This window comes from Ailuropoda melanoleuca, chromosome 6 (genome assembly GCF_002007445.2).
Source record: "Ailuropoda melanoleuca isolate Jingjing chromosome 6, ASM200744v2, whole genome shotgun sequence".
Lineage (NCBI taxonomy): Eukaryota > Metazoa > Chordata > Mammalia > Carnivora > Ursidae > Ailuropoda > Ailuropoda melanoleuca.
In genome coordinates, this window is record NC_048223.1 from 42,145,253 (window position 1) to 42,167,257 (window position 22,005).

General features: G+C 36.7%; 1 protein-coding gene across 8 annotated transcripts in view; it reads left to right on the forward strand.

The window, feature by feature from the left end:
- The window catches only part of SNRK (SNF related kinase), a 56,771-nt gene that overhangs the window by 11,074 nt on the left and 23,692 nt on the right, over positions 1 to 22,005 (forward strand). For 3 of the 8 annotated variants that reach the window (XM_034662322.1, XM_034662318.1, XM_034662323.1), the window contains 3 exons: positions 1,989 to 2,050; positions 4,938 to 5,063; positions 5,159 to 5,632. The exons of 1 other annotated variant lie outside the window; for it this stretch is intronic. In XM_034662322.1, coding sequence (XP_034518213.1) covers positions 4,991 to 5,063; positions 5,159 to 5,632 — 547 coding nt within the window. In that variant the 5' untranslated portion in view covers positions 1,989 to 2,050; positions 4,938 to 4,990. 4 more of the 8 variants (XM_034662319.1, XM_034662320.1, XM_034662324.1 and 1 more) reach the window with 3 other exon arrangements.

Consider the following 22,005-nt stretch of genomic DNA (forward strand, 5'->3'; position numbering starts at 1 on the left):
GTTATGTAGTCATTAAAAATACTGATTTATAGGAACTCAGTGCATGGGAAAATGTTCATTTATAAGGTAGAGGAAAAAGTAGTTTCAGACTTCATATACAGTACCTTATCTTTGTGAAGAAACATAGGTATAAAGGATATATACTCATCGCTAAAGAGAGGTCATCTTGAATGAAATTACAGGTGATTTTTTTCACTCCTGTATTGTGCTTTTCTGCATTTTCCAAATTTTCTACAGTGAATTTGTACCAACTTGTTTTGTAGAGAGAAATACTTTTAAAATGGTTATAAACCTCTTTCTCCTCTCTGTGTCTATGTCTGTCTGTATTCCATTTTATAAAAAAATTTGTGTCTGGGCATATATTATATGTAGAAAATAATTGGGAAGGCTGTGTACCAAACTGTTAACAGAGATTGTCACAGAGAGTAGAATAATGGATGATTTGTAAAAAAAAAAAAAAAAAAATCTTTTTGCCAGTTTATATGTTCTAATTGTATATTTTACTGTACAGGTATTTCTTTTATAACTTCATAATAGAAGCAAAATACTAAAAGGAAAGTGATATGTCAAGTGAAAAAAGCAGGCTACAAGATATAAAGTTATGTGTAGAATGATCACACCTTTGTAAAACAAAATAAGAAACTGTATATAAGTATTTGCAGAAAGATCGCCAAAATATTGATAGTGCTTATCTTCAGGGGTAGGACTATGGATGCCTTCTTATTCTTTCTACTTTCTAGTCTGTATTTTCCAGATTTTTTGTAAGAATAAATTACTTTTAGGGGGGAAAATGTAAAGGAGCATTTAACTCTTTTTGAAACGGTAGATTCGAAAGAAAGTCATCTTGATATTTTAAAAACAAATACTTAGATTTTATGGGACTTTTTTTGAAAAACCGTAAGAGTTTGATGCCCAGCTAGAGATACTATTTTCTTTATATTACAGTTGTACATCAGTCATTTTCAATTTAATACATTTTAGGAAATTGAACATCTCAGTGAATTCATTCTCTTGAAGTAGGGTGGAAGAATTTCTACTTGGATGTGGGAGAATACCATCCTTTTAACAATGATGCGTGGTTGTGGTAGCAGTTTATTGCTTACTGTGTGCCAGGCTTCATTCTAAACACTTTTCCTGTACTAACTCATTTAATTCTCACCACAACCTATGAAGTTGTACTCTTACTATTAATATTTTCTAATGAGGAAACTGATCATACAGAGAGGTCAGGGTTTGCTGAGGTCCTGTGGCTAGTGATAGTTGAGGTGGGATTCAGATCCAGTCATTGGTGCTCAGAACAGGGCTCAGCCACGCTGCCTGCCTTGTCTAGAGACTGGATGGTGGACAGAGAAGCATAGTTTCTTTTTTACTATCGAATGGAAAGCCTCTGGTATGAAGGTGTTTTGTGTGTTGTCAGATGCTGGGATTATAATTAATTTCTGCTGGCCTGCTAGAAGATTGTGCGTTGTGAAGGTTGCGCTCTCTGGCTGTGGGAGTGAGTGTTTCATGAGCCGTCAGGGGTTCCTGCAGCAAGGTGGGTTTGGAAACTAGGCTGGGCAGGATTGGAGCTGCCTACTGCTGCTGATTGGGCAAGTGAAGCCTCATTGTGCCTAGCTTGCAGGCTCTTGGTGGTGATCTGTGAGATGTGGATTTGGTGCCTCTTACCCAGGAAGCACTTAGAAAATGGCAAATCATCTGTTGTTCATGATTATTATTTCTTCCTCCTTCTAGTGAAACAATATGTCTGACCGGGCTGCCTGGAACAATTTGTGTTATCTGTTCACTGTTAAATTCCTGCTCACTCAAGATTCCTTGAATGGGTTATAATTCACAGAGGGGAGAAACATGATGGGAGAGGAGACTGAGTCACTAAAGACAAATTTGCCATTTTTATATGTTTGTCTGGATCCAGCCTTAGGGTGTATATTTTGACTTTAAGCAAAGTTAAATAGAACTAAACTAAAATCTCCTTCTGTATTTTCTTTTAGGAAAAGGAAGCAACTAACAAAACACAGTGGTAACAAGGATTATTCAGTATGCGGTTTGCAGGGTATGTGCTGGAGCCGTTACAGAGTCACCTGTACTTTATATAAGCCACATCTTCACATTCGGCATTGATGTTCAGAATGACTTTTGGGCACTGGAAGATCCTCAAAGATCAAAGAACAATTTAGTTACTTCCTGTGCTAACACAGAATGCACTTGATGGTAGGATTGCACAGTGGTCTAGTACTTAAAAAAAGATGTTCAGTAACAAGGATATTTTTCCTTCCAACCTTCAGTTAATCATAATGTCCTGTTTTTGGGTATATAAGTATAGTTTCTTAGACCCCGGAAAGGGATATGTGTACAAAACAAAGTACAAGAAGAGGAAATTTCTTGATAGTAAAAGTGATTATTATTTCACTCCAGGGTAGTCTCATTGTGAAAAGACCTTATTAGATTCTTTCCCATGAACTCACTAGTAGATTAAAAACTATTTTCATTGTACCCTTTTGCTGGCATTTATTTCTAAAATCTGATTTGTATGCCACTTTTTAAGAATATATCTAAACTAAAGTAATAGATGAAAAAAACAAATATTGTATAACTTGGGGGTGGCCTGAAATTGTTTTGAAAGCTTAAGTTGCATTTATAAGCTTGTACAATAGAAACATAGTCTCAGGTAGAATTTTAAGGATAATTACTGCCCTTATAATTAATCAAAACTAGAGATTTAAAGATAGTTTTCTGCCCCCTGGAGTTAGCTTAGAGTTTCTATTTTTAAAAATTAAATATGCCTGAATTAAACTTTTGGGGAACTCCTGTCCCAATTAAAGCAAGATCTTTTCACTCAGATTTTCCTGTTAATCTTATCATTAAAATTAATAGCTCAGATGACAAGATAATACACAGTATGCAAGAAATTTGCTTTTTCTTTAACACCTATACATAGTACTGGTTTCTTATTTTAAAAATCTTTATAGAAGCAGGATTAATTTTGGTTTTGAAATTAGTTTGTAGAAACAGTGTAGCATAGTCGTTAAGAGCAGAGACTTTGAGGTCAGGTGGCCCTGGGTTCAAATCTTAGCTCTTTTACACACTGGCCTAGTAGCCAGTGCCAAGTGACTTGTAATTTCTGTGCCTCAAAATGGGGCTAATGATGCCTATCTCTGAAGGCATTTGTAAGGATTAAATGAGGATGATATAAAGCATTTAGTATATGAGTGACATATTATACTTACACAGTGAATGGTAGTATTTATATTTTCAGTAATCACTAAAATATAAAAAAAATTAAACATACTAACATTGGCTTTTTGAGCTCAATATATATATATATTTTTTGAGGTGACCCCAGATATGTGTTTCAGATCATTTTAATTTGCATGTGAGAATAACTTTATGCCTCTTTCATAGTTGGTACTTTAACTCTCCAGATATTATCCTAAATGTAACATCGTTTAGAGTGGTTAAATGTTCATAAAGAAGGTGAGCTTTGAAGTAAGAATTCAGTTTGAATCTTAGTTGTAGCACTTTGACTCATTTTCACAAATATGTATAGTAGGTTTTTAATAAATGTTAGCTTTGCTTCCGTTCTTTTAAGCAAAAATGAGATTTAAAGAAATGTAATGCTAGAGCTTTCAAATAAAAAAGCCACTTCAATTCATGTACAATTTACTTTTTTGGGGTATTTTCATCTAAGTGGGAGTAGATAATGTTAGTACTATTCATAATAAAACGACTGGAAACATGCAGTAGAAAAGGTTTCACAGAACGGAATCCTGTGAGGGCATACAGGACAGGGCTAGTCTTGGGAGATGGCTGTGTTCCTCATTGGATTTTGCTATACTTCTATTAAATTTTGGTCAGAAAAAAATAATAATGGGGTTGAATTTGTAAGATTTAAAGTGATAATTTGTATAATTTTATACATTTGTTTTTCTGAGGGTCATTTGTAAGAGCCTGTTTCTGTATTTAGAGTTTATAAAGGTTTAGAATTTTAAATGCCATGTGAGATATGGTCTTTAAAACCAAATGGTCTTTAAGATGGTTTAAGAATGCATGCTTGTTCATTCTTTGAAATATAATCAGATCATGGTAGGTTATGTTCGAAAATTGGAAAAAGTAATAAAGATAAGCATAACTGATAAGTACAAAGAGTGAGTACCAGTCAACAAACATTTATTAAGCACCTACTGTGTGTCACATGTTGTTCTAGGCACTAGTGTGACAAGAAGAGCAAACAATTGCTCCGTAAACATTTTGAAAAGAAGTCTAATTTAAAAATTTAATAAACTATTGATTACCTCTTTCATGTTAAACACTGTTCAAGGGAGGGTAGAAGGAAAAAAAAAAAAAGAACCTTAGAGTCTCAGAACTTCGCAGTCATAGGATGGGGATGGCATATACAAAAACTTAGAGAATAAGGCCACGTGGGTGTCCTGAGCTGCTGTTGGATATATGGAGTAGGGAAGGTAATTCCAGCTGGGCGAGTTAGAGGAGGGCTTACTAAAGGGATCTGTCTGTGCTTATAGGAAATAGTGCTAGCTTTGGAATAACAGGAAAAAGTTGTTGGGTTTCGGTCCACATGTTTATTCTGTTTTCCCTTTCTTGTCAGTTCTTACCTTGTTTTTTAAGACACTAACTTGAAATTACTTTTGGAAGATTTTTTTTTAAACATAGTTTATCAAACTTGCCAGTTTTCTTATTTCTGACATCATCAAAAACTTATTTCAGCTAATTTTTTTCAGTTTGCAAAATTTAATATGGCATTTAAATTCTCAGCCTTTGTAACAGAAACCCAAAATATATAAATAGATTGTTATAAATGGCCCTTACTCATTTTATGTCTCTGTTTATTTCAAGCTTCTCTTAAAACTTAAAAAAAAAGAGAGAGAAAGCTGTAAGAGAAAAAGCTACAAAAACTTAATTTTGTTTCTCTTCTTCTTTTGTAGATGTCCATGGCGACATTGAAAATGAATTCCTTATTTTCACCAGATATTCTTATATGAGAAGATCCTTTTCAGACAGTCTAGATACTTTTCCTTCTGTTGGGCCAGCATGGCAGGATTCAAGCGAGGGTATGATGGAAAGATTGCTGGATTATATGATCTGGATAAAACCTTGGGTCGAGGTCATTTTGCAGTGGTTAAACTTGCCAGGCATGTCTTTACAGGTGAAAAAGTAGCAGTAAAAGTTATTGACAAGACAAAATTGGACACGTTAGCCACTGGTCATCTTTTTCAAGAAGTGAGATGCATGAAACTAGTGCAGCATCCCAACATCGTACGCCTTTATGAAGTTATTGACACCCAGACCAAACTATATCTTATCCTAGAACTTGGGGATGGAGGAGATATGTTCGATTACATAATGAAACACGAAGAGGGACTTAATGAAGATTTGGCTAAGAAGTACTTTGCTCAGATTGTTCATGCCATATCTTATTGCCATAAACTCCATGTGGTTCACAGAGACTTAAAACCAGAGAATGTGGTCTTCTTTGAAAAACAAGGTCTTGTAAAGTTGACAGACTTTGGTTTCAGCAACAAATTTCAACCAGGAAAGAAGCTCACTACAAGCTGTGGATCTCTTGCATATTCTGCTCCAGAAATTCTGCTTGGTGATGAGTATGATGCACCCGCAGTAGGTAGGTGACCTCCTTCCAGTATCTGCCCACTTGAAGTCCACCAGCTAGAGGGTAGCTGGTCAAATTGGTGGTGGTTTATCTGAAAATAACTTCTTAACGGACTTTCTTAAATGCGTCTTAAGTAACAGATTTGGTTTCATGAATGCCATTTATCCCTAAAGCTGGCTGTCAGTTTGTTTTACCCTTTAGATGGCAAATGTTTAAAGTATGTTTCAGCACAAAGAAAAATGAGTTATCATTTAAGGTAACCATCATCTACTCATTGTAATTCTTTTGAAGATCTGAGTACATTTCCTATCTTCTTAGTTTCTTCTGGTAGTTCCCCTAGTCAGCTTCTTCCTGTGCATATCCTTTAACAGTCCTTGAGACTCATATTGGAAAGATGCTATGAATATTGCAATACATTATGAAGAATTTGGGTATGGGAATCATTTATTAATTGTGACCTTGAAGAGTGCGCTTGATCTCTCTGCTTTATTTCCTCATCCATGGAATAAAATTGGATCAGATAGAGGTATCGCATCCTATGTTACTGTGTTTACTGTATACGGACCTGTGTGGCTGTTATTGTCTGCCTCATTGTACGAGACAGGTCATTGGCATACAGACATCTGTATGGTGGATTTCAGAATCTTGATATAGCCCTGGGCATTCCCAGTTACTTCTCTTTACTGCAACACATTATTGTGTTCTCTCTTGTCATGAGTTATCAACTTAGGGTGGAAGTGTTTACCACTTTTCAGCTTATGTCAGCTTTGTCCCTTGGGATCATATCTGTTTTGAAGGTCATATGGGAATTTATTTATAATTCTTAAGGATCTGCTAAGTTGAATGTGTGGTCAGCTTTTACAGTTTTTAGTTTAACCTTGGAACAGTATGCCTTAATACTACATGTGTATGATGTCATACGTCATAGATAGGAATCTTCTGTTTGTTTTCTGATCATTTGAAATGCATGTTACAGAAGATGAAAGACACACTTTGAAGAGTGCGGATTTTTATACTGAATATTTTGTACACCAAGACACTGATTTTCATGTTAGACTGTGTTCTGGAAAAGAAAGGGTTATTGAACGGTTACTGCCCACTACAGATAACAAGGCTTCACTGAAACTTTTCATTAGAATATTTGAGTCACAAATTTTTGATGAGTGTAGCAGGCTAATCAGAAAATGAAGCCAAGAATTAATAGAAGAGGAAACATAAATGAACATGAAAATGATGTTCAGCCTCACTAATAATCAGGGAAGATAAAACCACGATCAGACAGTGTTTCGTACTTTTCACATTAGGAAAAACTAAAGTCAGACAAATCTAAGGTAAGACTACAGATCTTTGGGAACTCTTGTAGTATGCAGAAGACAATTTGTCAGTGTCTGCTAGAGCTAAAGATATACACAATCCTGAGAACTGCTGGGTCTTGCACTCATGCTCTCACTCGTACACAGATTTTCAAAGAATGTTTTTAACAGCATTATTGTGTATTCATCAGTAGAGGAATACATTGTTTGATATTCATATGATGGAATTGGTGAAAATTAATGAACTATATGTCATCATGGCTAGTGTTCACAAACGTAATGCTTAAGAAGAGCAAATTGGTGGGAGTACTTAACGGTATTATAGCATTTATATAAAAAAGTTTAAAACAAAGCAGTGTTATATTGTTTAGGGGTGCATGCACATGTAGTAAAGTACTGATGAATGCGTGAGGTCAGCATAGTTACTTCTGAAGGGCAGGTATACCTAGAGGGTTTCAGCTGTACTGGTGGTGGTATTTCCTAACTTGGGTGCTGAGTACGTAGGTATTCACTCTAATGTTCTTTTTTTTTTCCTATATCTTAATTTTGCCTAATAACATTTTTTAAAAGTTTTTAAAAAGGAAAAGAAAAGTGTCTGGGAGGATCCTTACCAGTCTGATAAATGGTCGGTGAAGTATGAATTGGGTGGAATTCTTGGGTAACTTTTCTTATTTGTATTTATTTCAATTTTGTTTAATTGTGTGATTGAGATAAATATAGAATCACTTTAAAGAACAAATGAACAGTTACCTTTCTGCTATTATTGTACCAGAATCAGTCAGTGATTTTTCACAAATATGTAGTAGAATTAAAAGGGACAAAGATTAAAATATGTCCTTTATTAAATTACCAAATGTTGCTGAATTAAGCAACTTTGATTCAGTACATCGACATTTGGTTCAGGGATTGTCTGTTATTTTTGAAGAATCAGATTTTGATTTTATAATCAGCTGCACTTCTGTTTTCTGTCATTGCTTTTCCTTTCATTGTTACTGATTTTTTCCAGGATCTTTCAGTTTCCTTTTTTTGTTTTTCTTCTCTTTCTTTTCTTTTTTTTTTTTTTTAACTGTCTTGAAAGCTTTTTTCCCTTTATTGTCCTTTTTTCTCACATTTAAGGCTGTCTGTTGTTCTCTCCTGCAATCTCTGGTCACATCCTGGGGATTTCAGTCTGCCATAATTGCCGAAGTTTATCTTTACTGTTTTATTTCTTGTTTAACCCAAAGTTTCTTTTTTTCTTTTTAAATTCAAACTGGATAGATTTATTTTTCCTTTATGTATTTGGTTTTTGACTTCTGATTTTAGTACATTGCAGTCAGTAATGTACACTGCAACCTGATTGGTTTTTGCTCTGGGAAATATTTTTAGATTTTCTGTGTGGCTTGATATACAGTGATTTTTGGTGATTATTCCTTGTATGATTAAAGTATTTGTATTTTTAACATATACAGAGTTTTTATACATAATTAAGGTTGTTAATTATGTATTTTGTTCCTTTTTTGTTATGTTTTTATCTGATGTTATTCTCTGAATTTACTAGTTTCCTACTCTAATCTGAATTTTGTATTTTAATCAGCTTTTACTTTATATATGTTATTTTCAAGCTGTGCGGGGTGTATAAAGTTTTGTAATTTATTTTACATAATGGGCTATACCTTTTTTCAGTGTGAAACTGTGCTTTGTTGCCATGGATTCTATTTTGTCATTTTGTTTAGGAGGTACTAGTGTCTTCCCTTAATATTCAGATATCAATATCCATATCATTCCCTCTGCCCTATAAACAAGAACTATATGTAGTTGGCTTTTACTTCCCTTTTAGTTATAGATTTTTAATTTGCTTTTATTACTTAATAAATACTTTTTTTCTGGTTCAGTAATGCTTTAAGATCTAATGAAGAATGTGGACATATCTTAAAATTGTGTTCTTCAACATCTTTAATTATTCCTTTCTTTGACCTAGCTTACTGCATGTGAAGGACATATCAAAATCCAGTGTGAATTTAAAAGTGACTGGCTGGTCTATCTGCAAAGCATTACCTTGTCTTGTGAAAAAGTAGATGAGTAAAACATAAGTTGAGACATTTTTGACTGTTAATTTATGTGCGACTTGCAGTTTGTATAATATGCCGGTTTTTTGGAAATCTTGGCATATTCAAGCCAAGAGTTGTGGTTTAACTAGAAACCACATTGAATGTGCTGAAGGCAGTCCGTTCCTTACTCTGCTTTAGTGCTGCAAAGAAACATCTCCGCGTGCCCCCTCCTACTGAAGAGTTTCTTAGCAAATTTAGGAAATGGGCAGCCACCAGAACTGTGGTTGTAGTATTATGAGTATAATATGTTTAAATATTTTCTCTTTGAAAACTCTTGAAAGGATTACTCCTTTCTTTTTTTTTTTTTTTTTTTTTTTTTNTTTTTTTTAAAGATTTTATTTATTTATTCGACAGAGATAGAGACAGCCAGTGAGAGAGGGAACACAAGCAGGGGGAGTGCGAGAGGAAGAAGCAGGCTTCCAGCAGAGGAGCCTGATGTGGGGCTCGATCCCATAACGCTGGGATCACGCCCTGAGCCGAAGGCAGACGCTTAACCGCTGTGCCACCCAGGCGCCCCAGGATTACTCCTTTCTGTACAGATCGTACAACCTAAGCCATAATACCTTTGTGATAGAACTTTGAAATAGTCCAAAAGGACATTAATCAGTAATTTTCTCTTTGGTTTATCTAAATCTGCTATTATAGTTTGTTATGAATTGATAACTCCTTGCTTTTATTTCTGATTTCTTCCAGAAAAACTGTTAATGTGCCTGCTTTTACAGTCCCCCCAAATCCGAGTGGGTAGAGTTACATTCCCTACCATTTGTTAAGAGACAGATGTCTTAGTAATGTTACCGTGTTTTCCAACTTGAACCTTCTCTTCCCCGAGTCAGACTCTGGTTAAATTTTATGTTACTTACTCTTACACAGTTTGCCACTTGGACCATGGGCCCTGATGGGTTCTAGATTAGATGACCTTGGCTTGTGTCACAGAGTTCTAGGCCCAAGTGTGGAGTTTGGGATTATACATTTTTAAGGGATGATTTGTGCCTTTTGTGAATAGGGAAGGAGGTTTGATCTGCTTTAAAGTATTATCTTGCTTCTTTTATTTAAAAAGGTGTACATGAAACCTGCCTGCGTGGTATGTGTCTGACATGAACTGCACTGCGGCCTGGGCCCAGGCAAATGCCTGTGGCATTCAGTTGTATAGAACTGAAAAATGTATCCATAGAAAATGGTCCACACCTTCCACAGTCTAGCTGCCAGGTGCACAGTCACATACTCTGAAAGGTACCTTTTACAGAGTGTAACACCGTCACTTGTCATAGAAAACCAAAAGAAAAAAAATCCTAAACTTTCTGAAGTTTCACATGCCCATGAGAAATGACAGTTATTTCAGAGATCACAGTTAAAAACTGATCTGACCTGACCCCTGTGTAAATAAAAGCACTTTATGGCATTAGCTCTGTGTGCACAATGATGTACTGGCTTTCCAGTGTGAATGTTGTGTAATTACATATTTAGGAAAGAGCAAAAGTTCTGTGCTTTGAGTAAAATCTTTTCAGTTTTATAAATAAGCTATTATAGGATTTAATTTTTGTCATAAAGATTCTTGAGCATGAAATGTTGTGGGTAGTGTAATCTATAGGTACCATACAAATGGGTTTTTTAGCTAACTCAACCATTGATTTTTTTAGTGAGAGGCCTGAAAAATGAGATAAAAATGACTTATGTGCTTTGTAATGTTTTCCCTGCTGCATTTTTAGCTCCGGTGCTTATTGTTCTCACTGCATTTTAAGATTCACATCAAGTGAAATATATGTTGACACTACTTTGAAAAGTATAATTTACTCTACTGGTGGTATGGTAACATCTAAATTGTTGGTTCTCTACCTACCATCTGTAAGTTTCACCTAGAGCAGATTGAAAACCAAGCAAACCTGGCCTGGGCCCCACCCTAGAGACTGTGATTCAGATCATCTTGGGTGAGGTCTTCATCCAAAGCTTCTGTGAGATTCTGACGTGCATCAAGCCTTGCCTACTTGTGATGTAAAATCCTAGAGTCAAATGTTTTTGGGTATTAGTGGAAAAATAAATTCCTCACATTTTAATTCTAATACTCGTTAGAGAATAATTGTTCAGAAAAAAATGTTTAAATCTCTTCAGTTTCAAAAATTGAACAAGAACATATATTCTTTTTTGATGTTGATAAACTGAACTTAAATTTCTCTCCGCTCCCCTTCCCCGATTTTAATCACACCCTTTGCTTGTTTAGGGATAAGTAAGTGAAAACCAAATTTCAGGGCCTTTGGAAGTTTTTTCTGGTGTTGTTCAGTGCCTGGAACTTTAGGCTGGAGACCCCTTGCCTTTCCCGTTAGGAGCCTGGGGACTGTCCTGCTTGTTTGCTTTCCACTGCCTTGCCTGGAGCTGCTTGTCAGTGTCGCTTGGCCTTGTGCAGGTGAGAAAGTTGCCTCACTGCCTCATATAAAACCATTTTCTTCAGAAAATTTATAGCACCCTTGCACTTTTCTAAGAGCTCTTGCTGCTACTAACTAGACTTGGGTTTTGTTTTGTTTTACATGGGCCTTGGTGCTCCTCTTACTCCTTTCCTCTCCAAGACAAAGGTGGACAAAGGTGTGCAGGACTGATAATCACAGGTCCCACTAGAATAAAAACTGGAAGTTACTATTCATTTACTTTTCAGACTAGTGCCCAGGCTCTGAGTCTTTGGTACTTCATGTGAGGAAGTAGGAATTGGGCTGACTGACATGACTATGTTCATCTTTGAAAGAAGACAAAAGAAGGAAGGGACTTTAAAGGCAAGTTTCCTATCATTTGTATATGCTGCTTGTTTTCAGACATTGACAGTTACAGGTGGGAGGAGGCCCTGGGGCTTTGGGCAAGAGTAAGTCAGGAATTGTCGTGTGGAACAGCTGTACGAGAGGGGAATTCCTTTGGAGGTGACAGTTTTAGGTAGTTACCACTCATAAGGGAAAAAAGTGCTTATCAGTTCCTTTAAAAATTTATATATGTCTCTCTCCTCTGCTCAGAACATTTTAAAGACTTACCATTTCCTTCACAGTCAAAACCCGACTCCTCACAGCAGCGAACATGACCCTCAAGATTGGCTTCCTCATTTCCTCCCTCACTTTTTCCTCCCACTCTTTTCAGTTCTTGCTCAGCTCCAACAAAGCTGCCTTCTTGCTGCTAGTCACATTCCATCATATCCAGTCCTGCCTTAGGGCCCTTCTTTCTCCCTTCCCTCTACTTAGACTCTTGCCAACTGCCACCCTCTTGGCCAGGCCCCACCTTCTACTCCAAAGGTGGAGGGCCCCAGCACTGCCTATTCTCCCTCCCCACTTGACTCATTTCTGTCGTCTCTGTTACTTCCGTTTGTGAAATGAGGGTAGTAATAGTTCTCGCCTTTAGGATTGTTGAAGGAGTTAGAGGAATGAAAACATAGAAGTACTTAGCATAACGCCAAACACAAAATCAATCTTCAGTCAGATTTAACGGTCTCAGCCAGACTTTTGAAGAGATGACAGGATGCCTTGTTTCTGTGGTGCGAGGGCTGCGGTGCCAAAGGGTGGTTAAAGATCATGGCCTCATTTTCCTTTCGAGGTGCTTTCTTCTTCTTTGGAAATTTGTCCTCAGGGGAATTTCTGAAATGTTGGCTGCCGTGGGAAAACTGGGAGGAAGGGGCAGGCCCAGGACCTTTGCTCTTTTGTTTTTCTCGCACATGTTTTTAGTTGTATTTAACTTTCAGAATGTAGGAAATAGGTTAACTTCTAAAGTAGGGATTTTTCTTTGTGTGTCTGTGTTTTTTTATGTTAGATAGAAACAAAGGAAATTATTTGATAACAGGTTAGTTTCTTGGAACTTCAGAAGAACTTTTTTAAACCACTTAAAATAGTTAACTGTCTTAATGCAGAAATACAGAAATAAATGTGCTTCTATTCACTTCTAGCCTGGGAAATCTTTAGGGATTTGAAAACATCAAATCTGCTTGGATATTTTTTTGCCTTTTTATTTATTTATTTATTTTTTGTAGGCAGAAGCATAAACCTGTTGAAGAAAGACTAGTTTGCAAAACAAAAAAATCAGTAGTTAGCACAGATTTTTAACACAATAAACTTGGAAACTTGTTAGTCACGATATACATTGCTGGACAGACTCCAAACTCAAATGTTGAGTCACTGTAGTGTTTTTGAGAACTGGTGAAAACCGTGTTGACATATAGGTGCTGTGCTCAGTTGTGCTTTTGTGCTTGCTCTGAGATGACCTGGTAGGACTTGTTAGTGACACGTCTCCATTTCTGGGGAAACTGTCCCACCACATCAGCAAGTTGCCTGTGTGGTCCTGGAGTTGTCATGACTCCCAGAGCAGCTGCCTGGGAAATGCTTTCATAGTCACATGCACATACATAGTAGTGTGGTTTTCTTCTTTCAAGGGCTGTGGCTTCCCTCAGTCAGGTCCTCACATGTTGATGCACTTTGGTGGAGAGAGATGGAGAGCAGACTTGGAACAGGGCGCCACAGAGCTAAGCCAAGCTAATTATCAGAGGTATACTGTGGTACTTCCTTACAACTGAGATTCCAAATGCGTGTCTTTGCTGTTTTTAAATCTCTTCTTCCCGTCATTCTCCATAATCCATTTTCTTTTTTTTTTATGTTTTTTTAATTATATTATGTTAGTCACCATACAGTGCATCCCTGGTTTTTGATGTAAAGTTCGATGCTCCATTAGTTGCGTATAACACCCAGTGTACCAGGCAATACGTGCCCTCCTTACCACCCATCACCAGCCTATTCCATTCCCCCACCCTCCCCTCTGAAGCCCTCAGTTTGTTTCTCAGAGTCCATAGTCTCTCGTGCTTCATTCCCCGTTCTGATTACCCCCCCTTTCTTTATCCCTTTCTTCCCCTACCGATCTTCCTAGTTCTTATGTCCCTAACCCATTTTCTACCTAACCCACTTTGTCTTTGGAAAACGATTTATCTTAACCTAGTTTTTATTGATTAGCCTTATGGTGATATCTTTAAAATTGTATCCAGTATAGTGTAGAACTGTTCCTAATTTAATATTATAAAATTTTAACTCAGTTATTTTGAACCTTGGAACCTAAGGCAAACATCATAGGACCTTAGCATTTGTGGCACTGTCTGGTGAGTAGGAGAACAAGACTTTGTGGAGTGAGACCCTCTTTGTAGATGCATCTTAAATTCTGCCTGGGATGCAGCCAGGCACAGAGTAGGTGTAGTAGATAAAAATAACAGAGGGGTTGTAGATGGTTAAAAAGAGAGGATGATGAGGTGCAGAGGACACATGCCCTGATGGCCTTTTCCTTTTGGAATTGGATGGGATGACGGCCAGACCTTGCTTATTTCAGATGGCTCGCTTGTTCCCCTTGCTCAGTAGTACGGTCTTTGAGAACTGCATGTTTATATCTTATCTGTGTCCCATCCCTATCACCTGGTAAACACCGCAAACTCTGAATGTTTGTTTAAATGAGTAAATATTACAGAGACAAACTAAAGAAATGAAATTTACATTCCTTTAAATTTGTTTACAAAATATAATTGTGACCAGTCCCCACAGTCCTTCCTGATGTCTTGCTAACATTGAAACTCCTTTTCCCTGCTTTCTGTATATATATTAATGCATCCTGGACTCACCATGAGTCTGACAGAAGCCGTGGTTCCCCTCTTCATGGAGAGGCAGAGTTGCAGTTCCAGGCATGTTATTATGTGTGGGCCACTCTGAAGCCCTTCTTTGGGTCTGATCTTGTAGGCTTGTGCTGAGTAAAAAAAAGTGGGCCCACAACTTTGACAGGAAGGATGAACACAGGCAGTTTTGAAATAAGCATTGGAGCATAAATTACAGGTGAGGAATAATGTCCTTATTTTTGTGTTTTGGCTACTTCGACTTGTTTAGATCTCTAATTTTCTTTACTGTGTTTTAAATTCCCTAGTTATGACTTCGGAAGATTGTAATAGAAAATTGGAGGTAAGCTTATAGACAGGGCTTCTCCCAAAAGGAAGAGCAAGTCATTGGGATATGGTGTGCTTTTTTGTTTTTTAAAGTCAAAGAATTAATTTGTAGGTATTTGGTGTGTTTGATATGTGGCTTGGGGGTTTGTTTTATAAATCCATTTTATGTTGTTAACAGTTTGTATGTATCGAATATTCACTGACACTAGGAGGCCCTTGTTACAGTTTGAAGAGACTTAACATAGATTAGGAGCTCCAGTAGATGGCAGGGAAGCTCTTCAGATGGTGTGATCCCCAATTTCCAAGGTGTGATTCTCAGTTTTGTACTCAGTGGTAATTAGTTTCTAGAGGACTGAAGCTGGCTTAACAAATTCTTAGGAGACTAATATCTACAAATACCGTAACTGTCAGTCCACTACAAGCTTATATTCTTGATTCAGATTAGTGATATTTTCCTAAACTTACCTATCTTTTCAGGTTCTAAAAAGTTGGCACGCATAAGATTTTCTTTTAGGTGTAGTATAAGTTGATTTGGTTTACTTAACCTTTCTTAGGAACATTTGTGATCCATTGATATTCCTGAGGTCACATGATTCTTGTTTGGATTTCTGCCTCAGCTCTTAGAAAGGGCTCTTCTCAATTCTGGAATTTCAGTTCCTTTATTTCTTTTCCTTCTAAGGCCTCGAAATCATGGTTTCTGCAGGTTACCGTTTTGTTTCTAGTTGTGACAGCAGGATCTTCAGTTTGCTTAATACATTACATTCTACCTAGAAGGAGAAGATTCCCAGTGGTTTTCGATTAGTCCTAATTTTGTTCTCAGTCATCAGTTTGTGGGTAGGATATGTTGCTATCTGTCCTAGACAAGGACAGCCATTATTATCAGGTTGTCAGTAAAAAGCTTGATAAAAATTTTTTGGATTTACTATCCAGCTTCAGTATCAAAATGAATTCATTAGTCAGCAGAGGCAAGAATAGTTAGAGAAGTTGCGTTCTGTTTCTGACTTTTGCCTCTTCTAGCTGCTGTCAGGGGATTAAAGAGGATAGCTTTTCATGTGTAAGGATGCTTTCTAAGGCTTCATTCTTGAGTTACTGCATGTAAGAGAAAGGAACTTAAGAATCCCCAGCTATCAGTACCTTTTACCAGTTAGAGTACTATTTATTGATCACTTTCTTTAGATGAGTTCTTGAGTTGTCCTATTGCAGAGCACCATGAAGAAAGCAAATAAAGGCTCCTGGGATGCTGAAATGGACTGTCCTAATAAGCCCATGTAAAAGTTCATGTGTTTTGTTCATAGTTTTCATTCAGGGACTCACTCGGATCCTTACTTAGTTAATTTTACATAAAATTCAGTTAATTTTCAGCCTTCAGCTCATAAATGGGTCACATTAGGGACTTTTTAGAGGCTGGCACACTGATAGCAAAGATGAGAAAGAATCATGAAATCATAATTGGAAACTCAAAAACATGATATTCCTGAACAACCAGTGGATCAAAGAAGAAATTAAAGAGGAAGTGCAAGTTTCTCAAGACAAATGAAATTAAAGACATCAGAATTGAGAAGGAAGAAGTAAAATTGTCTCTAGCTACTGATGACATGATTTTAAATATATGGAAAATCCTGAAGACTCACTAAAAAGCTGTCAAAACTAATCAAATTCAGTAAAATTGCAGGATACAAAATTAACAGATCAGTTGCATTCCTATACACTAACAAGTTTTCTGAAAGCGGATAAATTGTTCCTACTTACAATAGCATCAAAAACAATAAAGTACTTAGGAATAAATTTAACCAAGGGGGTGAAAGATCTCTACTTTGAAAACTACAAGACACTGATGAAAGAAATCAAAGATACAAATAAATGGAAAGTAGCCTGTGTTCATGGATTGGAAGAATTGATATTGTTAAAATGTCAGTATTACCAAAAGCCATCTATAGATTCAATGCCACTCCTATTAAGATCCCAATGGCATATTTTTTTTTTACAGAAATAGAAAAAAAATTCCTAAAATTTATATGGAACCGTAGTAGACCCAAGATAGCCAAAGACATCCCGAGAAAGAACAACAAAGCAGGAGGCATACTTTCTGATTTCAAGCTATGCTATAAAGCTGTAGTCATGAAGACAGTGTGGTATAGGCATGAAAACAGACAAATGGACCAATGGAACAGAATCAAGAGCCCAGAAGTAAACTCAAGCATATACAGTCAACTAATATTTGACAAGGGAACTTGGAGTACTCATTGGAGAAAAGACATTCTCTTCAATAAATTGAAAAAAATTGGATATTCACAAGTAGAAGAATGAAACTTGACCCCTGTCTTACATCACTCACAAAAATTAACTTGAAATGAATTAAAGGCTTAAATGTAAGACCTAAAGCCATGAAACTCCTAGAAGAAAACAGGAAAAACCTCCTTGATATGGGTCTTGGTAATGATTTATTTGAATATAACACCTAAAGTACAAGCAATAAAATAAAAACAAGTGGGACTACACCAGACAAAAAAGCTTCTGCACAGGAAAGGAAATCACCAACAAAGTAAAAAAACAACCTATGGAATGGGAGGAAATATTTGCAAATCATGTATCTGATAAGCGATTAATGTCCAAAATATATAAAGAATTCCTACAACTCAGCAGTGGCAAAACCAAATAATCTAGTTAAAAATGGGTAAAGAACCTCAAAAGAACCTTTTTCCAAAGAAGACAGACGTGAAAAGATGCTCGGTATCACTAGTTAACACCACAATTATATATCCCCTTATGCCTTTTAGAAAGACCATCATCAGAAAGACATTTGTTATCACAAATGCTGGTGTGGATGTGGAGAAAAGGGGAACCCTTGTGCACTGTTGGTTGGAATATAAATTGGTACAGCCAGTATGGAAAACAATACGGAGTTTCCTCAGAAAACGAAAAACAGAACTACTGTATGATTCAGCAGTTCCATCTCTAGGAATATATCCAAAGGAAAAGAAAATACTAACTCAAAAAGATATCTACACACCCATGTTCAGAACAGCATTATTTACAATAGCCAAGACATTAAAACAACTGTAAGTGTCCAACAGTGGATAAATGGATAAAGAAGTTGTGGTATATATATATATATGTACATACATACAGTGGGGTATTATTCTGTCATAAAAATTAGGAAATCTTACCATTTGTGACAATATGGACCATAAAAGTATTATGCTAAGTGAAATAAGAAAGATAAATACCGGATGATCTCATTCATATGTGGAATCTAAAACCAAACCAAAACAAACACCACACTCAGAAAAAGAGATCAGATTTGTGGTTACCAGAGGTAAGGGATGAGGGAAGAGGGAATTGGAGGAAGGTGTTCAAAAAGTACAAAATTCCAGTTATAAATAAGTACTGGGGATGTAATGAACAGCATGACGGTAGTTAACACTATAGTATGGTATATAGGAGACTTAAGAGAATAGGTCATCACAAAGAGATACTAGTTTTTCTTTTTATTGGATCTATGAGATAGTGGCTGTTAACTAAAACTATCGTAATCAATTCACAACACGCATAAACCAAACCATCATTTGTATACCTTAAAGTTACGCAGACGTATGTCAGTTATTTCTCAATAAAACTGGGAGGAGAAAAAACCAAACATGATTGGCCCCTTTGTGCTACTTGGAATCCAGGCCTTTAGCAGTGCTTATCAGCTCTTGGAGGTAGGGCGAAATACATACTTGCTATTGAAGCAGCTCTAACGGGTATCCTAGATGAAAGATAAGATGGAGCCATCTTTTACAAGCCAAATAGTTGTTACTTTCTCTGCAAATGAAGGAACAGAGTTGAATTGTGGCAAGGAACACAAAGGGCAGTAGTGCCATCTCTCCTGGACATTCTCCCTTCATTGCCAACCTCTAGGGTCTCATGATTACATCCCAGCACCTAGCACAGTGCCTGGCAAATGGTGCCATACATTTGTTGAATGTTCATATCAGTAAATCAGTGTCTGTTTTGTGGCCCTTTAGTGTAAGGACCAGTGCCCCCAAGGACACCGCTGTATCTTAGCATGGTTCTTTAGCTGGTAAATTTTAACTGATGTAGAGAAACAGGCTCTAAATAGTTCTAACTTCCTCAATTATCAGAAGGCATCAGAGGAGGAATTATTTAATAAATTGTACTGGAAGTAAACATTTAAGGAAAAAGGAGTGATAGATCCCTATGTTCTGTGTCAAAGTAAATTCTAGTTGAGTTAATTCAAATTCTAGTTGATTTGTGTATAAAGAATCCACCCCCAAAGGTACTGTTCGTAAGATCTTGGCCTTTCTAAACAGGAATCATAAGGACCAGGTAATAGATTTGATTGCAGTTTATGGATGTGCTGTGCATCTGTTTTTTTAGAAATTATAATGGAAACCAAGGAAATGATTTGTAATATAGATGATTACTATTCTTACTACAGAAATGAGGAACTCTCCTAAAGACAGAGTTCATTAAAAAGTTATATAAAAAACCGATAAAGGTGGAAAAGTTTAACTCTAAAAGTAATTGTAATATTAAGGACTTAGTATAAAGCTACAGTAATCAAGACTGTATGATATTAACAAGAAGGCATGCATATAGATCAGTGGGATGGAATAGAGTCCATAAATAAATCCACACATATATGGTCAATTGATTTTCAGCAGAATTGCTAAAGCAGTTCAGTAGAGCCAAGAGTAAGTCATTTTTCAACATTGTTGCTGAAATAATCAGATATCTGTATGCAAAAAACGAACCCCGATCCTTTCCTTATACCACTTAAAAAAACTCAATGTACATCAGGGACTTAAATGTGAATCATAAAACTCTAAAACTTCAAGAAGAAAACATAGATCTTTGCAGCTTTGACTTAGTCAAAGCTCTTTCAGATACAACATTAGAAGCATGATCTATAAAAGAAAAATATGATAAATTGGATTTTATAAAAATCAGCTCCTTCTTGGAAGATACTGTTAAGCTACCACCAACAGGGAGAAAATACTTGCAAGTCACATGTCTGATAGAGAATGTATAAAGATTCTCAAAACCCAGAAGATATTTGCAAATGATAAATCCTCTAAGGGGTTAAAATCCAAAATATATTAAAAACATATACAACTCAACATCAAAAACACGAATAGTCCAATTAAAAAATGGGGCAGAGGAACATTTTTCCCAAGGAGACATACAGATGGCCAATAGACACATGAAAGATGCTCAGCATCGCTCATCATCAGGGAAATGCAGATCAGAACCCCAGTGGGAGGTTACCTCATGCCAGTCAGCATGCTGGTATCAGAAAGACAAAAAGTAACAGGTGTTGGTGAGAATGTGGAGAGAAGGGAACCCCTGTGCCTTGCTGGTGGGAAAGGTAATTGGTGCAACCACCTTGGAAAACAGGATGGTGGTTCCTCAAAAAATTAAAAATAGAAATACCGTACAATCCATTAATTCCACTATTGGCTATTTACCCAAAGAAAACAAAAATTGTAATTCGAAAAGATTTATGCACCTTTATGTTTATTGCAGCATTATTTACAATAGGAAAGATACGAAGCAACGTTAAGTGTCCACTGATGGATGAATGGATAAAGGAGTTGTAGTGTGTGTACACACACACACACTCACCCACACCCACACACACTGGAGTTTTACTCAGCCATAAAAAGGATGAGATCTTGCCATTTGCAACAACATGGATGGACCAAGAGGGCATTATGCTAAGTGAAATAAGTCAACCAGAGAAAGTCAAATGCCATGTGGTTTCACTTACATGTGGAATCTAAAAAACAAAGAAAGTCAGACTCTTAAGTACAGAGAACAAATGGGTGGTTGCCAGAGGGGTGCTGGGTAGGGGGAGGCATGAAATAGATAAAGGGGATTAAGAGGTACAAATTTAAATAAGTCATTGAAATGGAAAGTACAAATAATATTGCAATAACGTATAGTGACTACACTTATGAGCACTGAGTGTTGTGTAGAATTGTCAAATCACTGTTGTACACTGGAAACTAATAGAAGATTTTGAAGCTGTTTTCAGGAAATAATGTAAATACAGTCAATATGACTTTTAAAATAAAGCCTTGTTCTGTATTGTTAGAGATTGTATATAAAAAAAGAATTCTCAAACTCAATAAATTAAAAGCAACCCAATGTTAAAATGAGCAAAAGGTGTGCGCGAACAGTTCATCAGAGGAGACATAATATGGCAGATGAGCATATGTACACACTCTACATTACTAGTCGTTAGGTGAAATGCAAATTAAAGCTACATCTATTAGAATGGCTGAAGTTTTCTAAATTGCTAGTACCAAGAGTTGACAGGGATGTGAATGGAGCAACTGGATCCTCATACTTTGCTGATGAGAATATAAAATCCTAGAGCCACCTTTGGAAAGTCATTAGGCAATTCCTTATAAAGGTAACATACACTTACTGTATGGCTCAGCAAGCCTACTCCTGGGTATTTACCTGAGAGAAATGAACATTTAAGTTTGCACAAGTGTCTGTACACAGATGGTTTTAGTGTTTTTATTCATAATTGCCCCGAACTGAAATAAGCTGTATAGTGGAATACCACTAGACCGTGAAGAGTGATGACCTGTTGATACGTGCAACAACGTGGATGAATCTCAAATGCATTAGTTAAAAAATCCAGACTACGTACTGTATGATTCCACTTACAGGCAAGAGTTGGAGGAACAGAGATAGACCTGGGGTTGCCTGGGGCTGGGCCGGGAAGAGGGGTAGGATACAAAGTACAGGGCACTTTTGGGGGGTGATAGAGCTGCTCCATATCGTGAGTTTGGTAGCGGTTGTATGGCTCCCAGAAATGCACACTGACAGTGGTGACTTCCAGTGCATATAAATGAAACCTTGAAGAAATGAGGGAAGAGTAATCAGGACAGTACAAATAAGAACAAATCTATCGGTATCTTTACCTAAAAGGCTAATGTGTCTGTAGTGTTGGTGAGTGTGGGGGGGCCTCCCATAGCTGTTGATAGAATCTTACTGTCACTGAACATGTATTACTTTGATAATCTGGAAGAAGTAAAT